Source organism: Xenia sp. Carnegie-2017, unplaced genomic scaffold, assembly GCF_021976095.1.
Source record: "Xenia sp. Carnegie-2017 unplaced genomic scaffold, XeniaSp_v1 HiC_scaffold_2, whole genome shotgun sequence".
Lineage (NCBI taxonomy): Eukaryota > Metazoa > Cnidaria > Anthozoa > Malacalcyonacea > Xeniidae > Xenia > Xenia sp. Carnegie-2017.
Genome location: NW_025813482.1, coordinates 3,375,371 through 3,397,449, shown reverse-complemented (window position 1 = coordinate 3,397,449; position 22,079 = coordinate 3,375,371). Strand labels below are relative to the sequence as shown.

General features: G+C 31.8%; 1 protein-coding gene and 1 long non-coding RNA gene across 4 annotated transcripts in view; both read right to left on the bottom strand.

The window, feature by feature from the left end:
- Positions 1–340: 340 nt before the first annotated feature.
- Positions 341–22,079, bottom strand: part of LOC124439743 (tRNA-dihydrouridine(47) synthase [NAD(P)(+)]-like) — a 50,567-nt gene continuing 28,828 nt past the window's right edge. For 2 of the 3 annotated variants that reach the window (XM_046990012.1, XM_046990011.1), the window contains exons 4-14: positions 4,205–4,267; positions 3,921–4,037; positions 3,540–3,605; positions 3,247–3,357; positions 2,897–2,993; positions 2,676–2,754; positions 2,559–2,606; positions 2,331–2,418; positions 2,165–2,217; positions 1,484–1,612; positions 341–750 (exon numbers count right to left, since the gene is read on the bottom strand). In XM_046990012.1, coding sequence (XP_046845968.1) covers positions 678–750; positions 1,484–1,612; positions 2,165–2,217; positions 2,331–2,418; positions 2,559–2,606; positions 2,676–2,754; positions 2,897–2,993; positions 3,247–3,357; positions 3,540–3,605; positions 3,921–4,037; positions 4,205–4,267 — 924 coding nt within the window. In that variant the 3' untranslated portion in view covers positions 341–677. Of the gene's footprint in view, positions 751–1,483; positions 1,613–2,164; positions 2,218–2,330; positions 2,419–2,558; positions 2,607–2,675; positions 2,755–2,896; positions 2,994–3,246; positions 3,358–3,539; positions 3,606–3,920; positions 4,038–4,204; positions 4,268–5,074; positions 5,165–5,584; positions 5,627–5,900; positions 6,511–22,079 lie in introns of those variants that run through there. The other variant, XM_046990010.1, reaches the window with a different exon arrangement.
- On the bottom strand, positions 8,058–17,922 carry LOC124439746. The gene is made up of 3 exons (XR_006946441.1): positions 17,156–17,922; positions 9,152–9,158; positions 8,058–8,594 (listed from the first exon to the last, which is right to left on the bottom strand). It is a non-coding gene; the product is annotated as an uncharacterized LOC124439746 (long non-coding RNA).

Here is a 22,079-nt window from a genome sequence, read left to right as displayed (position 1 = left end):
CATTAATAAAACTAATCCCGATTTAAATATCCAAGTTCACCACTACAACACTATATTTACTTTATAATAATATTTTTTGTTATAAGTTCTTAATAATTATTTTTCTTTTCCTTTTTGTAAATATTTTATAATTTGTAACTAAATCATAAACCTACTCATTGTAATTAATTTATTCATATCATATTTATTCATATTTATTCATATCATATCATTGTAATTAATTTATTCATATCATATTACGTATCATATTACTTAACACTAACCATACTGCACTGAAGATGGCATTCTGATAATGTCGAAACATGTTTGCTTTCAAAAAAATCGTCGTTTTTCTCAAGTGTCTTTTAAATTTTATTGATTTTTCTCTCTTCTTTCATTGATTTTTCTCATGCGAAAAATCTATGAACTTAAAACAAAACAGGGAACATTTATTCTATCATTCTGTCTACAGTCTACACCTGGTTACACTTAATCAAATAATTTCAAGGAATATCTGTGGCGAAAAATTGCGAACTACAAATGTATACGCAAAAAGATTATTATATTTTGTGTTTATCATTTCACACATGGCAAAATGATGCTTAACTATTTACAATCATATCCATCAACGTTCTCTACCACATCTACTAAGGAATAATTCAACATCCACAGCCATGAATTCTTAAGAGGTTTCCATTTTAAGAGTAAGAATTCGCTTTGTGTTTTGGAAGAAATTGAAAATCAGACGGAACGGGTCCAAGGAACATTTCACTGTAACAAAAGATAAAAAACACAATTATTGAAAGTCTAAATAAAGACAGTTGAATTAATATTTTATCAGTATTTGATCTTTATTTACATATCATAAAAAAATGAAAAAGAAGTTCTCCTCTTTTTCTAACGCGCTTGATTTTCAACCAATATTTTTACATTTAGCAAACGATATAATTCGCACTCGCCAGTCTGCTTCACATCCCTCCCTTTACACCACACCTCTCCCTTCGCTTCACAACAATTATGTATAAATGTGAGCGAAAGGTATCCAAACATGAATAATTGATGAACTTTTAGAAAAATGGGAATTGAAAAAGGAAAACGGAAAATAATCCAAAATTTTGATGCCTAGCGTTAATGCGCGGTTTGGCTAAATTTCCCGAAGGTTTGTAATCTTTGACAACATGTGCCCCATTTTAACCCATTGTTTTCCAATTGCTTTTCCATTTTGTCATTTTCATGCAAGCTATTTCAAAAGTGTTTCTCGGTCACACAATTCTCAATCAAATAGCTATTACTTGCGAAAATTTCACTATCAGACGATCCATTGGAAGTCCAACTACCTATTCCATCAAAGGATTTTGCAGATTTTGATGCAATAACTTAATTGGGCTACAAATGTTGAGATCATTTTCATACAGTCAATTCCTGATTAAAGTTGAAAAAAATCGTAAAAAAGAAGACCTGTTTACATAATGAGACCCAAGGAAAACAAGAAGATAATATTTACCTTATTTTTACCCAATCTTCACACTTATTGCTCGCGAACAGTGTTTCCAAATCATTTCGTCCAAAATACGGTGGAGGTCTTTCATTGATTTGTTGTGGTAGTCTCTCAAGTAATCCAACGGGAATATATCTACGTTAATAATTTATGTATCGTATTTAAAAACCGGAATTTTCTAACAACCTGTATTTTCTTCATTTAATGAAAAAATACAAAAATTACAAAGGTTAGTAAGGTATTGCACAGGATAAAAAATGTTGAAGCAAAAATAAGCACAGTACTCACACATACAAACTGGAATATTGATCACATGATTATGATTGTTACAATTTCAACTATATTTAAAACGGCGCAGGATATTTTCCCGTGTCTTCAAAAATTCATCAATAATTGCAACGTGAAAATACTCGCCATGATCAATAAACAGGGACCACAGAAGATAATGGGACAGGGATGAGCAATATTAAAATATGTATGTTCTACTTTATTAGTTTCTAATAAAATGAATTTTTATTCCATATTGAAGCATTTAAATATATAAATGTGACCCATCCCCATTATTATCAATCTTCCTCTGTGGTCCCTGATGAATTGCCATTCGCCATACCATACGTTGACAAAAAAATAGATTCGTTTCGATTACTTACGTAATACCTGCGTAAATATGTCAAGCAAATTACTTGCCTGTATAGGAATGATAACCATTCTAAAAGAAAACGCCTGGTCCTTTCAACACCCTACATTACAACAAAATATGACAGTGTGTTTCACAGAGAAGACAGAATGTAAAAATACGTAAATAGCAATTAACACGTAAGAAAAATGAAAAAAATAAGTCTCGCGATTTTACCTCAGTATCAGATCCCCAGTGCTCTAAACCGTAGTTCACGTATTCTTTGACAATATCTAATCGCTCTGTTGAGGATATATCCCAATGTCTAAAGTTTATGTTTGACAAGATAAATGAGATACAAGGCACAAACAACATGCTTACCTAAAAAAATATTCAATGATTTCAAACGAAGAATATAATACAATACCATAAACATATTGTTGTACATATATTGTAGTTTCACACCTTTTTTCTTTAATTTCCGTGAAAATCCACGGTTTTATCAGAGCCCCTCTACAAAAGAAAAAATATACTTAAAACAGTAAAGATTCAAAAAATACAAACAAATCTATAGTTAGCTACCTTGCTATCATGACTCCAGAAACTCCAGTTTCCTGTCTGTGTCGCTCCACATCCACAAATGAAAAAATGTCCCCATTTCCTGTGGATTTAGAAAAAAAACAGTTAAGCTAGTGTACAAAACAATAATCAAATTTTGAAATAATTTTTTTCAATAAGTTTTCATGCAAAAGTAAAACATAGCTACTACATAAAAATTTAAAAGAATCAATGCAATGACCAACCAAACAAAGGCATTGGGGAAGCGGCTTGAGCACACTGATGTATATAATTCCAATCTGCTGACTTAGTATAGCGTTGTTCACGTGATCTACCATGTAACTAAAGCAAAAAAATACTGTAAAAATTTTCTGCGAGATTTCCCTTTTAATTCAAGTTTAATTATACTAAAGGCTTTAGTATCATTACAACATTATTTTTAAAAAATGTCTTTGCTTTAGCTTTTAATGGAAAGTGAAAACCTAGTTATTTTTTACCAATCTTTAAAGAAGAGAAAGCTATCAGTATTCAATAATAATATATGTGTTGAAAAATAAAATATTTATTCAATGATAAACTTTGGAGAAATACATACAGTCACAAGGGAGGCTCCCCAATTTCTGATTTTAGGAATAAGTTGAAGAGCATTCCACTTTTTATCATGAACGCCTGTTCTCATTTTTACAGTAAGAGGAATATCCAAGACCTAAAAATTTCACACAATCGAAAACAATTTCACAAAATACTTACAGAAAACAACATACATGCACTAAAATATTGTTCAAATAGTGAGAGAAAGATTAGTACTAAGTGCAAACCATTTTTAAACAATAGAAGCAAATTTTGAGGAAGATCATGAGGTTAAACATAGTAAAATTAAATCATTACGTGGTTCATTGCACAAACGATTTCTCTAAAGCGTCTTGATCTTTCCATCAAAGCAGAACCCGCTCCCTACAGAATAATTTTATTTGATATTTTAAAAGTAAACAAAACTATACACTATATACACGTAAGCACTGGTAGAATTTTTATGAAGAAAACTTATAATTATCCTCACTACTGCATAGCTAAAATTAACGATTTCAAAGCTATAAAGCAAGAAGATTGGACATCAAATGTTTTAAAAGAAAAGTAATTTACGGGATACAAATGCAACACAACACTTCTGGTCATGTATTGAAAACAATTCCTATTCTATGATATATGATTATCAGAACAATAAATGAATGAAAAGCAAATCCTCACGTTTATCAACAAATTGTTTACCTTATTAAAGACCAGATCGATGGGACATCCAACATTAACATCAATAAAATCAATTTCAGCCTGATCTTGCAATAGTTCGGCGCATTTACTCATAGTATCGGGAAAGCTTCCACAAAGCTGAAGAAAAGCACGGATCAAAGTTAAATAAATATAGAATATAGCTAGAGCTTGTTATGTTCCTGGTCCAAGTGTTAATGGAAAAGCACGCAGACGAAAATAAGTAGATTGTATATGACATGTATAGGTCTTTTTCAATACATTAAGTTAAAAAACATAAACCTTACCTGGACACCAAATATATCTTCACATGAGTGGCGCTTTATTAAGGCCCACTCGGAAAGCGTACCCTAAAAACAGACCAGTTATCTTCTATGCATTAAGTACAACCAGAAACTAATTATTGCAATGAACAATTTTTCTATCAAAACCGGTGATTTCAGAAGTTTGAAAAAATTCATACAACATAAGCAATTCATATAATTTTCCCGCCTGCGAATGGTTGTATAATGATTGGCTCTTAGATTACTTCTTTGTCTTACTAACCAATCAGGAGCACAGTTTTCAAAAATAAATTGCACTGCATTTCTTTTTTTTTGCACTGTGTTTCCTATTTTTGCACTGGTATCTACGATAAATTAGACTCCTCCAAACCAATCAAAATTGAGAAATTTTTTCATGTATATTATTACTTGCTAAAACGTGATTTGGTCATATTTGTCAATGATATGCACTGTTTTTTGTTTATTTTTATGTTAGTGACGGCATTAATACATCTTATAAAGTGTTAATGAAAGAATGATTTTACCGACCTACATAGAAATAGAAATACAAAAATTCATTATTCAAAATTATGGTCTGTTGATATAACAAACAGCCAAGAACTTCTAAAACCAAAGAAATCCAACACTTCACCAAAGTTGCACTTCTATGCAAACAAACTGCATGCACCACGCTGTGGATCCAACACTGATTTAAGTAAATACAATAACATACAACTTATTGAATATGTACAGCAAGTTTACATATATACCTATGCATATGGAGAAAAAATAACTGAATAATCTGGACAACAAAAAAATAAATAAGTGAATAAAACAAAATGTGTACCAGTTAAACGTACTTCACACATATGTACAATATACATAATCACAAACCTGAAGAAGTTTGGTACACATAGCCATTTCACCACATGTAACATCTGCTCCATGAGATTTGCATAATCTTCTGAATGGTAAATTACCAACCTGTCATACCACAAATATTGAAAAATAGCCATCATTCACAGAATTGAATGTACAAGATGTTAAGTACAACCATAAGATGCCCATGACATTGATGATACCAAATGGAATTTGTCAATGAAATATGTCATTTCTCTTAATCAAAGGTATGAATTAACAATTTGCACAAAAAAGTCATGTTATATTCATAATGTACTTAAAAATTCATAATATACATTGTCAGGTGATAATGCATATAAAAAAATGATTTTTCATGATGTCACTTAATTGAACATGACAACTTAGCACTTGGACACTAGCCAACATGAAAAAATAAATTGCTAAAAATGGGGTTTGTCGAGGACCAATCTGCAATATTTATGTACCGTATAATTTATAATAATAATGTACCGGTAAAAAATTTATAAAGGATCAGCCACTTACTGTTGTAAGAGGAGCCAAATATAACTTGCCAGAGAAATCAATCTAAATTATCAATAACAAAATATCAATAAATAGTTTTATTGACAAAATAAATGAACTCTATGACTGGAAGATAAGACATTGCAGTGTAGAGCTCAACATTTATAGAAATTTAAAAAACCTACAGTCAGTGATGACCTATCCAACAATGACATATTTCTTTAATTTTGACAACGTATATGCTCTATAATGGTTGTTCACTCCAGCATCTCAAGGAAACATCTGCATGTTCAATCAGCCACTAATTGAACATGCAAGAATTCACTTGAGAATTTACCTTCTTCTTTTCTGCAGGCTTCATACGTATCACATTCTCATTTGTGAAAGCTCCCAAAGTCTGTACAGTTTGATCTTTATCTTGAGATTGTACATTTGATTCTTTTATCTGTTTCATGTAATCATCAGATTTGGGAAATAAAAATTGTTTTTTCCTTAGTTTAACTTGCAAAGATTTACTTAAAATATTCATGATTTGATCATTGTATGATCCATTGCAACATTCTCTTGTAACATTTATAAAATCCTCAGTGAGATGCTGTTTGCCAAATCTACATGTAATGCTGTAAGGACAATTTCCATACAGCTCAAAGTTTCTGCACTTTCCAGGAATATCTGGCTGACGATGTTTTATTAAGATCTGTAAGTCATGAGAATAGTAGCATTTATCTCCAAATTTACACTTGCCATCTAAAAACTGCAAGCAAATCTTATCTTTTGCCAAGGGATTAGGATTCCTTGGTCTTTTCTTGTTCATGCCCCTTTGGCGTTTCTTGTGGGGTGGTTCATCCTCATTTTCATTCACAATTTCATTGCTTGCTTGAGTTGCATTTGTCAATAAATCATCTTTTTCAACAACCTCTTCGCATTTAAAAAGTTGATAAGGAAGTAGATACCTAAAAAGACGATGTACTCAAAAGTCAGTATTTTGTATTATTCTTTATGCCATGTGAGAAACTTTAGGATGGGATATTACAAACTTACAATCGGTCTCACTTACTGTGCCTTAATAGCAGCTTCTCCTCGGCGATATGGTATTTGATGATCACAAGTTTGTGAGGTGGAGTTACTTTTATCACTTTCGTCCGAATCAAAGGAACGAGTTGCCACAGACTGTATCGGAGATTCATTGGCAGCCATTAACAAAAGCAATAAGTGAATTTATTATACAACAATGTATCTTAGCTTACTGGTTTACATAATCTACCATCAACCATGGTACAAATGGCACAAAGTTTGTAAACTTTAAACGTTCTGTCAGGTGGATTTCTCAAGAGGAGTCATGGTCAGTGAGGGAAGCTGAAGACTGTCGTGCAGACTGTCCAGTACTGACCTGCACTGACCTAAATATCTATGAAATCCTGGAATAAGCCCTCAATTGATTCTGTATGACTCTAGATACAATCTAATAATTATCGGTTACTCTCGGTAATTAATTAACCTCTTTTACTATACTATACAACTATTACAACTAGTGTACCTAATATCCTCTTTTTCAAAATAATAAATAATTACAATAAGTGTTGTAGCCATCCCCGCAAATTTTGTTTCTGCTTTGTAAATGTCAGAGAATAATCATTTTTCATTTTTATGAAATCTTTTGTTTTTGCAATTTGTGAACGCAGAAAAACTTGCACAGCAGGAGAAAATTTCCAGCTAAGTCACTGATTGGTGATTACTATAAAAAAGTTTTTTGAAGTCATTTTGTTTCACACAAAGGCATGGACGTAGGAAGATCGATGATAAACGGGGGCAATGCAACTTTAGTGGCAGACTAATTACGGGGCCTATTTGTTGGACTTTAATTCGAATTGAACAAAATTTACTATGAACAAAATTTCTTTTTTATGAATTTAGAGAGACATTCATTTTTTTCATCCTTGCTAACTATAACTATCGTGTTTTATCTCAAATTAAGAAATAAAAGTTGTTTACTGTGTTTGTACAGTCTTTTGCAAGCCGAGGAGATCTTTGGGAGAACTCGACAACAATCAGAGCTCAAGTGATTCATACCTTAATCCGAGGCAAATACAGTGATGTTTTTAAATATGTATGTTTTAACTTATAGTTTCTGGTGACACTTCACAAGTTATAATATCATATTTGGAAAACTTTCTCAGAATGAAATTTTGCTTTATACTTACCGTGACATGATTCAGTTAGCACAAAATAAGATTCCTTATTGAATCGTTTTGGTTGAATTGATGAGAGTTTCATTCAACAGATAAATGGTTTGGAAATTCGGTGAGATAATTTTTGTCCAAAAGTCTACGTAAAGAGCACTGACGTGCTGGTAAGTAAGTGTTTTCCTATGTTGCGTGTTTGACAAACTACTGCGATATCTTCAAAATACATCAGTTGGGAAGAAGATATTTCATATTTTTTGTTTTTCTCTGTATCCATTTGGACGAGTCTAATTCATAAGTAGAGTAAAAGCAGTACTGACGGAAAGCTTACAGTTGGTGGAAAATCATGCAGGAACAACTTTTTATGAATGATATCAAGTAATAGAAAATTGTGCTGAAATAGTTTAATAATATATTGCAATAAAATAATAAATATAATTTACAATAAGAAATACATATATGGTAAATGAAAACATTGAAAATGCTTTCAATAGTTTTTAAATTGCTCTATAAGTGACTTTATTACTTCTTATTAGATTTATCTAAGTACATGCATCAACACTATTATACCGTAGTGAACCCGAACAATATGAAGAAAATAAACTTTGTTTTGCATGCATAAATAAAAGATTATAATTCCCGTATGTCAATGAAATAAAATTCCGCGTGCAAAATGATCTTTACTTTCTAAATGTAACATAGTTTTAGAAAAAGTTATCAAATGTTAACGATGCCGTTTCCTCTTTCACCATGAACTTACTTTCCATTTTCTTTATTCATGTATCGTTTCCTTGGCCTTTCCTTCATTTCCGTTTTCATTTTTCTCGTCGTGGATGGAAGTGATAACTCTTGTACGAGTAAATGTAGGGGCTCGCAGGGGAAATGGGGTGAAATAGATGTTGTGAAGAGGTGGGAAAACCGGGTATGTTGGTTGTGTTGGATGCCTTTGATAGAGGTGCGGGTTGTTAAAAGAACGGGTATTGGTGTGTGGAAAGATTCTTGATGGTTGTGGAATTAATGCAGCATCTTTCATTAGAACGTCGATGTACTTGATGGTATACATGAGGTCGCCATTGTTACGTTGAAGGAACATTTCGAGTCTATCAGGAAAAATGTTTGGAAATATTTTTACGAGCAGCTGGATATTTGAGGGAATTGGTTTTGAATTTTGTCCATTTTGGATGATTTTGGATTGTAAATCAGCTACAACTTCGTGAGTGGATTGGCTGTAAGAAGATTGTCTTTTTCCATTTTGTTTTGGCATTTTTTCTTTTTTATCAACACGTGACTCTTGCAATTCGTCTATAAAAGACAAAATCACAAATTGATAATTAAATTTTGTGTCACGTGATTGTTTGTTTTACGCATCCGAATTTTGTCAAACACGTAGGCATATGATATTAACCTTACACCTAGTGACAAAATTTCACAAAGTTAACACATTCAATTTCATACATTGATACAGATAGATAATATTGAGAAGACAATAATGTTCAACTATAGTTTTGTTCTCACTATCCTCTCAATAACCTTTTGATAGGACCTTAATCAACTTATTGCCGTTGATTTTTGCAAGTTGCGATTAAATGAGAGGTTTAATCTTCGAGCCTTGAGTCATTGCAAGTATCGAATATTTCATTGTATTCATTAGCCAGGCCAGACTCGCCTGATATTATCGGTACTCATAAAAATACAAGCTAAACATTTTCTATACCAGAGCACTTTTGTAGCCGAGCACTTTAAAAGTGGCAAAAAAAAACTCAAAATGGAAAATTAGATAAAAAAAGGTTTAAAACACCAATCTTATGAAACGTTTAGAGGAATAAAATCGAGACTATAACTTTTAAACTTTATATGATCTCAGGAAGCAGATATTAGTCATAAGTAAAACGTTTACGCTTTAGAAATTGACCTATTGTTCATAAAAGGCTTATAACAAAGAAGATTTTCGCGTCTAGTAATCCTGACTGTGAACAGCAGTTTATGAACAATAGCGGTTTATACGATTGCTGAGATAGTATTGTCATTAACTGTTTTCATTCAACACATACATTTCTTGATGTTTATCTTGAGAAATTCATAATCAATAACTTTGTTATAAACGTATTTTAATTTCAAATTAGTGGTTATAATATTTTTGCTCAAAACTGAAGCCCGGTTTGGTTATGTTGTATAATGAAACATATTCCAACGTAATAGTCATCTGGAAAAATCATGCATTAGAGCTCTTAGTATTTATAGAAACATACATGAAAACGTAGTTCTACGACTGGTGATATTCTGACTCCATTTCAAAAGCGACATTTCATACAGTGTTTACAGTGCACAGTGTTTAAGATAAAATTGAGTAAAAGTTGTTAAAATAACTATATTTTCTTTGCCAACGTCAAAAGTGTTAAATAAGAAAAATCAAATTTATCAACTTTATATTGTTTCAGTTCTTTGTTTGATAGCGTGGTCTTGTAGAAACATATAAATGTAAACGTATCTTCGTTCAGTAAATAATTTCATTAACTTACGCTCTAGGCACTTTTTGGTGTTAAACCTGTACAATCTAGGTTTCTACAATTGGAAAATGTTATACATATTTGGCGCAAAATTAAAACCCAAACTATACGTTGCGCAAAATCATAAGTGACCATATAATGTGAACACATAATTATATAATTTTTAATCGGTTAGAATAACACTCCCATGCAAAAGCATTCTGGTAAAGTATAAGCCCGTCTGAATTATGTAGACCGAAACGGTGGCCGAAACGTTGTTAAAACGATTCTTGCTATCCAAACTTGAAGAAATAATATGAAAATAGTGATTCAGTTCATTTGTATTAGTTCCCAATGCCAAAGAGCTTGCCATGGCCAAACAAACATTTGTAATGTATTGACTCAATGCAAGAAGTGGTAAATGTTGCTGTCTTTTCAGCATGTGAATTTTTCCTCACAATGCCACGCACACAGAATGATTCAACGCAAACATTTCTCCGACGGGCGCGATGTTTCTACCACGCGGTAAACGAAAATAGATACTAAAAGTGCTATTTATTGGCGAAGTGATGGTTGTCGTAACACTGAAAATATTTTTAGTTTTACTCATTTCAAAATGATAAAAGTTCTATAGAAATGAAGAATGGTAATTTTCTATAGCGCTGGCATTTGTTCAGAACAGGTTACGTCAATGACAGAAAGAACAACGTAAATAACTTTCGTTACTAATGCTTCTGACACATGTTTCATTTTTCTAGACGATAATGCCATTCAAGTGAATCAGATCATTTTTCACACAAATAGTTTTTGAAAGATTTTGTTTATCGTAGTGATGTGTGAAAAAACAGTTTGTAGCTAAGATGGCTTTAGTAAAATTGAACATAAGAAAATAAAACTTGTTTAGTTGGACGAAATGATTTTTATTATTTCACCAAACAAACATCGCATATAGTGCAGGAATTATTGGGAGAATCAAATATTGTATCAGTTAAACATTGAACAAGAAAGTATAGATTGTTGTAAAACATACCATCTGATTCGAATAAGCGTTTGCTTTCTCTATATATTGCTATTCTTGCAGCCGTCTGACGTCTTTCTTCTTCAGTATTCTTACATAAATTGCACTGGCAATCTTTATAAACACAGTCTTGTTTATGTCCTTTAACATTAACGGATATTCCGTGATTTCGGCATCTCCTACATTTGGGAGGACTCCTTCTCTTGCTTCTGACTTTGCTCTGACTTTTTGGCATTTTTTTGTAATAAAACCTCGATAAGCCTCTAGCGCGTCACGATAAAGAATGACTACAAACGAACAAATCAAAACTAAAGAATGATATGCAAATAGTGTAAGTACGATGACGTATTGGCGTCAGCAGCATTTCATTGTCTATTTCATTGGCTAATGCATTGTCTATATCGCTAAAATTAGCATATTATTCATGATAAAATTAATGCTGGTTAATGTGTCAAATTACTTACACCATGACAGAAGAGAAAAGTAAACCACCCTATCACCAGGTGAGAGGAGAATAATCAGAAGATATTAAAGATAACATTGGTGATATAAAGAAAATGGCTTATACATGAAACATTTTTCCACTAACGAAAATGACTTTGTGACACCCCATGTCTTCTTTATTGACTAAAATAAAACTGCACTGTATTCAAAAGTAAGAATTGTAATGGATAAATCATAGTCGGTTTTAAATTCAGTCTTGCACAGGTGGTAAGTCGTTGCTAAAAAAAGAAAGTAAAAAGGAAGTTATTTACATTAATGAGACAAACATTGTTCCGTTGAATGGACATAGTTAACCTGCTATGCGTGCGCTTAAATAGCACACGAATGACAAATACTATACCACAATTTCTTGCTTAAGTGGCTCAAAACAAGTTCACTCTTAAGCTTAATAAAGCTAAATGTAATATATCATATTGATGAACTTCATTTCATGATATTTTGGTGTTTTTTGTAGTCTAAGTAGAATCATAATATGTTGTTCCGGTTTTGTGTGGATATAGTTACAAAAGTCATCGCACCTCTTTTTCCTCTTGCTATTTTCTGTCCAAGGCAAGAGGAAATGTTTTCTTATTCGCGCTCTTTGTCTTGGAGTAAATGTTTGATGGCTCATATCCACTAAAGAAGACCTAATGAACGTTGTTTGTAGACTAAATACATAAAGAATTGCGAAGTGTAGCCTAAATTTAAAAGAATGCTATTGTGCTATAATTTATTTGAGTAAAATCTGTTATCTTTAACAAAAACTAAGCTGCATGGCCTCTAAATTTGCATAGAATTCTTAATATCCGAAACTATCTTTATTATCATTTCTTTCTTTATAAAATGACTTATTTTACTATAGGCGTACACAAATATTTGGATTACAGAGCCTGTGGTAGGACGTACTAATCAAAAGCTGTATTCATGTTATACTCCGGCGTTTTGTAGACAAAATGTAGCATACATGTATTACTTCATTTACATTAAATTTCCTTAAATTAGTACTATATTTCGTACTGTGGTCTTTACGGACTATTATAATTTATCGCATATTATATGATTGTTATTATAGATATAAGTAACTAAAAAACAAGAAATCTTTTAAAGGATCTTATATAATCTCATTGGAAACTTTTCCGTTCTGTGAACACTTTGTAAAAACATGATGGCATATCTCACTGAAAATATTATTTAAAAAATTTTGTAGCAAGTTTTAGGGTGGAGAGCAAAGACGATTTTTTTACTTACATGCATGGAATACAAGACATGTTGTACAAATTTCCTTGCTGTAGTATGATAGAATGGATCTTAACAATTATCAAATGTATTATACAAAGTTTTTAATTGCATAAAGTTGTAATACAAATAGGAAGTCATTTATGCTGAAAAATTTCAAGTATGTGTCACTTTTGTTTACTCTGCATGTATCTTTCTGCGTTATATCAAATTATTTGTTATGACATTGCCATGACAACTGCATGTACAATCTGGTGCTTGCAAATTTTAGTGCTTTTGGTCACCTACATTAGAAATTGGTAATTTGATAAGCAGCAGAGAAAGCCTTCATGCTAACAAATCATTTTTGAACTTGAAATAAAAAGACCAAAAACATGAGTGATTTGAAAAAGAAAAGTCTAAGACTGTAATAAAGTCTTTGTCATTTTATAAGATATCAGCCCATTTAAAGCTCTGCAAATTCAGCGCTGATTACAAAGGAAAAATGTAAAATTTTTTTTAAGAGCAAGGTGTCATTATCGGTTTAATATATCGCTCATATCAGCAATATAAACAATGATAAAATAACACAATTTCTTTGATTAAGTGGTGTATAAACTATCCACCTGAAACGAATTTTGTATTTGGTTAAGTTCTGTGCAATACAGCTGATGAAATCTGCTACTTTTAATAAGCGTAAAGAAAAATCTGTTCTGGAAATAATTTGACAAATGTCTGAAATTTGAGAAACATTTAATATAATGATACTGTAACAATACAAAACTGCGTAGGCAATTCTTTTTAAAAAGATATCTCTGTATAACTGAACTTTATGGTAAATTAAAAGATACATAAATATATGTGAAATCATTGTTTTGTTTATTGAAAATTACTCAAAGTGAACAAACGAAACGTTATGAGATTAGAAAGAAAATTTGGAGCTCACATAAAAGCGCATAATGTACTTTGCTTTATTGCGGCCTAAATTGACATTAAAATCAAAATGTGGTCTTTATTAGTAGCTGAAGATATAGTATCATTTAGAAGCCAATGATTGTCTAAAGCATTTTAGAGGTTCAGGCTTTCCGCTTAAATGAGGAAGTGGAGAATCCCCGCTGAACTTACAAAACACCTTAATCGATGTAATCGATGTTCTTTATTATATATTTTGGCGAAACATTATATTTTTCAGACATGCCTGTAATCGAGGCATTGGCAAATTGCTTTATATTTACATCGAAGATTTATTTTTTTATATAATATTGGGGGTAACAAACTAACAACATGTCGGCAAATATGAAATGACAAGGATGGGGATAAAACGTCAAGAGTAAGAGTAAAGTGATGAGGGTCAAGGGTAATACGTCAAGTGAACGATAGTTGAATCTTTTAAATTATAGCCATGTATAGCTAGTAGACAACACCACTTAACTTTTCCACACATCTTCATGAAATTAAGAAGTTCAGTTAACTTACTTTTTTATCTCACTATAGATTACAGTATCAAAGACATAAGTCGGCAGAATGTGACATATCACAAAAAGAACAGCTTGTATTCCTGCAATGTCAATAAGCACCTTGTCTAGAATTTAGAGTGGTCTGACAGTGCAACTAATGAGTATTGCAAAAACATAAACAATGTTGAAGCAAAAATAAACATTGTAGTTTCACATGTAAACAGGAATATTGATCACATGATTATGATTGTTAGAATTAAATTTTTAATCATAACGGGGCAGGATATTTTCTCGTGTCATCAAAAATTCATCAATAATTGTTACGTAAAAATACTCGCTATGATTAATAAACAAATATATATGTTCTACTTGATTAGTTCCCAATAAAATGAATTTATATAAATATATAAATGTGACCCTGTCCCCATTATTATCGATCTTCTTCTTTGGTCCCTTATGAATTGCCATTCGCCATACCATACGTTGATAAAAAATTAGATTCGTTTCGATTACTTACGTAATACCTGCGTAAGAATGTCAAGCAAATTACTTGCCTGTATAGGAATGATAACCATTCTTAAAGAAAACGCCTTGTCCTTTCAACACCCTAAATTACAACAAAATATGACAGTGTGTTTCTCACAGAAGACAGAAGCGATTAACACGTAAGGCAAAATGGAAAAATAAGTCTTGTGATTTTACCTCGGAAAATACGTAAATAGCAATTAACACGTAAAGAAAATTGGAAAAATAAGTCTTGTGATTTTACCTCGGTATCAGATCCCCAGTGCTCTAAACCGTAGTTCACGTACTCTTCAACAATATCTAATCGCTCTGTAGAGGATATACCCCAACTTCTAAAGTTTATGTTTGACAAGATAAATGAGATACAAGGCACAAACAACATGGCTCATCTAAAAAAAAATATTCAATGATTTCAAAGGAAGAATATAATACAATACCATAAACATATTGTTGTACAAATATTGTTGTTTCACTTCTTCTTTTTAATCTCCGTGAAAATCCATGGTTTTATTGGAGAACTTTCTACAAAAGAAAAAAATATACTTAAAATAGTCGAGATTTAAACAAATCTACAGTTAGCTACCTTGCTATCATGACACCAGAAACTCCAGTTTTCTATCTGTGTCGCTCCACATCTTCGAATGAAGAAATATCACCATTTCCTGTGGATTCATACCGTTTGGAAAAAAACAGTTAAGTTAGTGTAGAAAACAATAATCAAATTTTGAAACACTTTTTTTTAATAGGTTTTCATGCAAATGTAAAACTTAGCTACTACCTAAAAATTTAAAAGAATCAATGCAATGACCAACCAAACAAAGGCATTGGGGAAGCGGCTTGAGCACACTGATGTATATAATTCCAATATGCTGACTTAGTATAGCGTTGTTCACGTGATCTACTATGTGTTAAAAAATATATATTTGTTTAATGATAATTTTTGGACAAAAACGTACAGTTACAAAGGAAGCTCCCCAACTTCCACTTTTTATCATGAACGCCTGTTCTCATTTTTAAAGCAAGAGGAATATCCAAGACCTAAAAATTTCACATAATCAAAAACAACTTCACAAAATACTTACAGAAAACAACATGCATGCACTAAAATATTGTTGAAATAGTGAGAGAAAGATTATTACTAAGTGCAATCCATTTTTAAACAATAGAAGCAAATGATGATTTTTGTAAATAAACTTAATCTCACTTTACGTGCTTTGAGGAAGATCATGAAGTTAAACATAATAAAATCAAGTTTAAATCATTACGTGATTCATTGCACAAACGTATTCAAACTCGTAGACATGATACATACATGATTGGTGATTTGTAATTGTCTTATTTAGGACTTTACTGTATGACATGATTCAGTTAGCACAAAATAAGATTCATTATTGAATCGTTTTGGTTATATTGATGAGAGTTTCATTCAACAGAAAAATGGTTCGGAATTTGGATGAGATAATTTTTGTCCAAAACTCTACATAAAGGCCGCTGACGTGTTGGTAAGTAAGTGTTTTCATATGTTGCTGTTTGACTGCGATATGTTCAAAATACATCAGTTGGGAAAAAGATATTTCATATTTTGTGTTCTTCTCTGTATCCATTTGGACGAGTATAATTCATAAGTAGAGTAAAAGCAGTACTGAAGGAATGCTTACAGTTGGTGGAAAATCATGCAGGAACAAGTCTGTTTACGTTTCTCTCACTTTTCTCTCACTTTTTATGACTGACATGAACAAATGGAAAATTGTGCTGAAATAGTTTGATAATATATTGCAATAAAATAATAAATAAAATTTACAATAAGAAATAAATATATGGTAAATAAAAACATTGAAAATGTTTTCAATAGTTTTTAAATTGCTCTATAAGTGACTTATTATTTGTTATTAGTTTTATCTAAGTACTTCTATTAACACGATTATACCGTAGAGAATCTAAACTATATCGAAAAAATAAACTTTTGTTTTCCAAGCATAAATAAGTGTAATTCCGGTATATAAATAAAATAAATTTTGCGTGCAAAATAATCTTTATTTTCGAAATGTAATATAGTCTTAGACATAATTATTAAATGTCAACTATGCCGTTTCCTGCTTCACCGTGAACTTCCATTTTCATTATTCATGTATCGCTTCCTTCGCCTTTCCTTCATTTCCATTTTTATTTTTTTCGTCGTGGATGGAAGTGATAACTCTAGGGGCTCGTGATAACTCTAGGGGCACGAGTAAATGTAGGGGCTCGCAGGGGAAGTGGGATGAAATAGGTGTTGTGAAAAGGTGGGAAAATTTGGTATGTTGGTTGTGTTGGATGCCTTTGATGGTGGTGCGGGTTGTTGAAAAAACTGGTATTGGTGAGTGGAGAGCTTCTTGATGGTTGTGGAAGTAATGCAACATCTTTCATTAGACCTTTGATGTACTTGATGGTGTACATGAGGTCGCCCTTGTTACGTCTAAGGTACATTTCGAGTCTATCAGGAAAAATGTTGGGGAATATTTTTACGAGCAGCTGGATACTTGACGGAATTGGTTTTGGATTTTGTCCATTTTGGATGATTTTGGATTGCAAATGAGCTATAACTTCTTGGGTGGATTGGCTATTAGAAGATGGCCCTTTTCCCTTTTGTTTTGGCATTTTTCCTTTTTTTTCAACGTGTGGCTCCTGCAATTCATCTATAAAAGGTAAAATCACAAACTGCAAATTAAGTTTTGTGTCACGTGATTGTTTGTTTTACGCATCCCAATTTTGTCGAACACGCAGGCATATGCTAACAGTCTTACACGTAGTGACAAAATTTCCAAAAGTTAACACAATCAATTTCTACATTGATACAGATAGATAATATTGAGAAGACAATAATGTTCAACTATAAATTTGTTCCAACTATCTTGTCAATAACCTTTTCATAAGACCTTAATTAACTTAATCCGTTGATTTTGTGCCAATTACGAATAAATGAGAGGTTTAATCATTGAGCGTTGAGTCATTGCAAGTATCGAATTTTTCGTTGTATTCATTAGCCAGGCCAGACTCGCCTGAATTATCGTTAATCATAAAAATACAAGCCAAACATTTTCTATACCAGAGCACTTTTGTAGCCGAGCACTTTAACAGTGGCAAAAAAATTCAAAATGAAAAATTAGTTAAAAGAAAGTTTAAAAAACCAATCTTATGAAACATTTTAAAGAATAAAATCTAGACTATCATTGTTAAAACTTTATATGAACTCAGGAAGCATATATTTTTCATAATTATAGTCAATTTTGCCATAGCCCATTGTTCTAAAATACATAAAACGCTGCCTAAAGGAAATAACAGAAGCCAGATCTTACACCATTACATGCCGTTGCATGTGTAGTTCTTCGAGATTCTCTCAAAAATTGATTGACTACAAACTAGGCTGTTGCAGTTTTTCGAAATATCGATAAATATCGTTTTTTTTAATATCGGTTCATAGCTATTGGTTTTCTCGGTATATCAAAATATCAATATACCGAAAATATCGAAAAAAATACCAAAATACACGGCGCTACGATATATTTAGATATTATAAACAGTTTTTAGGGGATTGGTATTTTGGTATGAGTAGTGCTAGTGAGGAACTGTAATACTTAGCTAGATTATAACTGTATGCTTTAATTGATGATACTATTAAATGGTTTTGTATATCATTAGACAATTTTGACTCAATCACACGTGCGCAGCAATTGTTGGCTAAGTTTCAATTTGATCTACCTATATGCGTCATCACCAACAATACTACAAATAACAACAAAAATATCGGAAAAAAACGTATATCGATAAATATCGATATTTTTTTGATATATACCGCAACAGCCTTACATACGCTTGTCTTGGTGTGATTTCGCTTGAAAAAATTATTAGACTTTTCAATTACAGGTAGCGTTTTATGTATTTTAGTTCAATGGTTTTGCCTTTTTTTAAGATGGCGGCTTGCCTCACACGTAACTATAGAATTTTGCAGAGTCAAATATGTAGTAGTTTGGGTTTTACATTCTTTTCTTCAATGCCCTAGTCCTGTTTAAGATATACCTTACCAAAAAAGTTAACGCTATTGAAATCGACCTTTTGTTCATAACAAAGAAGATTTTCTCGTCTAGTAATCATGACTGTGAACGGCAGTTTATGAATAATAGCGCTTTATGCGATTGCTGGCACAGTATTGTCATTAACTATTTTCATTCAACACATGCATTTCTTGATGTTTATCTTCAGAAATTCATAATCAATAACTTTGTTATAAACGTACTTTAATTTTCAAATTAGAGGTTATAATATTTTTGCTCAAACTGAAGCCCGGTTTGGTTATGTTGTATAATGAAACATATTCCAACATAAAAAGTCATTAAGAAAACTCATGCATTAGAGCTCTTAGTATTTATACAAACATACATGAAAACGTAGTTCTACAACTGGTGATATTCTGACTCCATTTCAAAACCCACATTTCATACAGTGTTTGCAGTGCACAGTGTTTAAGACTAAATTGAGTAAAAGTTGTTAAAATAAATATGACATTTTCTTTGCCAACGTTAAAATTGTCAAACAAGAAAATTTGTCATCAACTTTAAATTGTTTCAGTTCTTTGTTTGAGAGCGTGGTCTCGTAGAAACATATAAATGTAAACCTATCTTCGTTCAGTAAATAATTTCATTAACTTACGCTCTAGGCACTTTTTGGTGTTAAACCCGTACAATCTAGGTTTAATTGCAAAATGTTATACATATTTGGACCCAAAGTATACGTTGCGAAAAATCGTAAGTGATCATATAATGTGAACACATAATTATATAATTTTTAATCGGTTAGAATAACACTCCCATTCAAAAGCATTCAGGTAAAGTATAAACGTGTCTGAATTGTGTAGACCGAAACGGTGGCCTTGTGAAAACGATTCTTGCTATCCAAACTTGAAGAAATAATGTGAAAATAGTGATTCAGTTCATTTGTAATGTATTGACTCAATGCAAGTGGTAAATGTAGCTGTCTTTTCAGCATATTAATTTTTCCCTCCGATGCCACGCACATAGTATGATTCAGCACAAACATTTCTCTGACGAGCGCGAAGTTTCTACCACGCGGTAAATGAAAATTCCAACTAAAAATGCGTCTTGTTGGCGAAGTGGTGGTTGTTGTAACATTGAAAATATTTTTGGTTTTACTCATTTCAAAATGATAAAAGTTCTATAGAAATGAAAAATGGTAATTTCTATAGCGGTGGCATTTGTTCAGAACAGGTTACACCAATGACAGAAAGAACAACGTAAATAACTTTCGTATGATTTTTGAATGAAATATTTCTCACTCTGAAATAAAATCTTTCTCTCGACCCAGGATTAAGTCGTAACTAAGGCTTCTAACACATGTTTCATTATTTTCTACGATAGTGCCATTCAAGTGAGTCTGCTCGTTTTACACAAATAGTTTTTGAAAGATTTTGTCTATCGTAAAGATGTGTGAAAAAACAGTTTGCTAGCTAAGATCACTTTAGAGAAATTGAACATAAGAAAACAAAATTTGTTTTGTTGGACGAAATGATTTTTAATCTTTCACCAAACAAAAATCGCAAATAGTGCAGGAATTATTGGGAAAATCAAATATTGTATTAATTTAACATTAAACAAGAAAGTATAGATTGTTGTAAAACATACCAACTGATTCAAACAAACGTTTGCCTTCTCTGTATATTGCTATTCTTGCAGCCGTCTGACATCTTTCTTCTTTAGTATTCAGACATAAATCACACTGGCAATTTTTATAAGTACAGTCTGGTTTATGTCCTTTAACACTAACGGATATTCCGTGATTGAGGCAATTCCTACATTTGGGAGGACTCCTTCTCTTGATTTTCAGGTCTTTCTTATATCCTGGTTTGCTCTGACTCTTTCGCATTTTTGTAATAAGACCTTGACCAGCTACTAGCGCGTCACAATGAAGAATGACCACAAACGAACAAATCAGAACTTATATAGGATATGCAAATAGCATTATTACGATGACGTCACTAATCCCCATTCAATTCTAATGGCATTGTCTAAATCCCCAACATTAGCATATTCTTCATGATAAAATTAATGCTGTTTGATGTGTTAAATTACTTACACCATTACAGAACAGAAAACTAAACCACTCTATCACCAGGTTAAAGGAGAATAATTAGAAGATCTTAAAGATAACATTGGTGATATAAAGAAAATGGCTTTTATATGAAACACTTTTCAATAACGAGAATGACTTTGTGACACCCTACGTCTTCTTTAATGACTAAAATAAAACTGCACTGTATGCAAAAGTAAGAATTGTAATCGATTAATCATAGTTGGCTTTAAATTCAGTCTTGCACAGGTGCTAAGTCGTTGCTAAAAATGGAAAGTAAAAAGGAAGTTATTTATATTAATGAGCGTAACATGGTTCCGTTGAATGGATGATATATTCAAAAATAATATATTCAAAATCATCGACACTGCCGACACCTTAAAATCAAAGAAGCACTCCACATTAACAAAACTAACCCTGAACTTGATGTTCAAGTTTTTAAATTCAATACAATATTTAGTTTATAATACGCTCGGACGCTCCCCAATAATTTATCTTATTTCCTTTTTATTGTTGTAATTATGTATCATATTACTTTTATATAAACCTTATATCATTTATTATTTCACTTATACTGAAGATGGCATCATGAGATGTTGAAACATGTCTATTTTAAAAAAACTTGTCGTGTATATTAAATGCGGATGATATATTGTTAACTTGCTATGCTTGCGCTTGAATAGTACACATATGACAAGTACTATATCACAATTTGTTGCTTGAGTGGCTCAGAAACAAGTTTGCCCTTAAGCTGAATGTAGCTAAATGTAATATATCAAATTGATGAACTTTATTTTGGCTTATTTCGGTGTTTTTTTTTATATCTTAAGTAGAACCATAATCTGTTGTTACTATAAGCGTACTCAAATATTTGGATTACAGAAGCTGTGGTAGGACGTACTAATCAAAAGCTGTATTCATGTTTATATTCCGGCGTTTCTCACTAAAAGAGGACCTAATGAATGTTGTTTGTAAACTAAATACCTAAAAAATTGAGAATTGTAGCGTATATTTAAAAGAATACTATTGTGC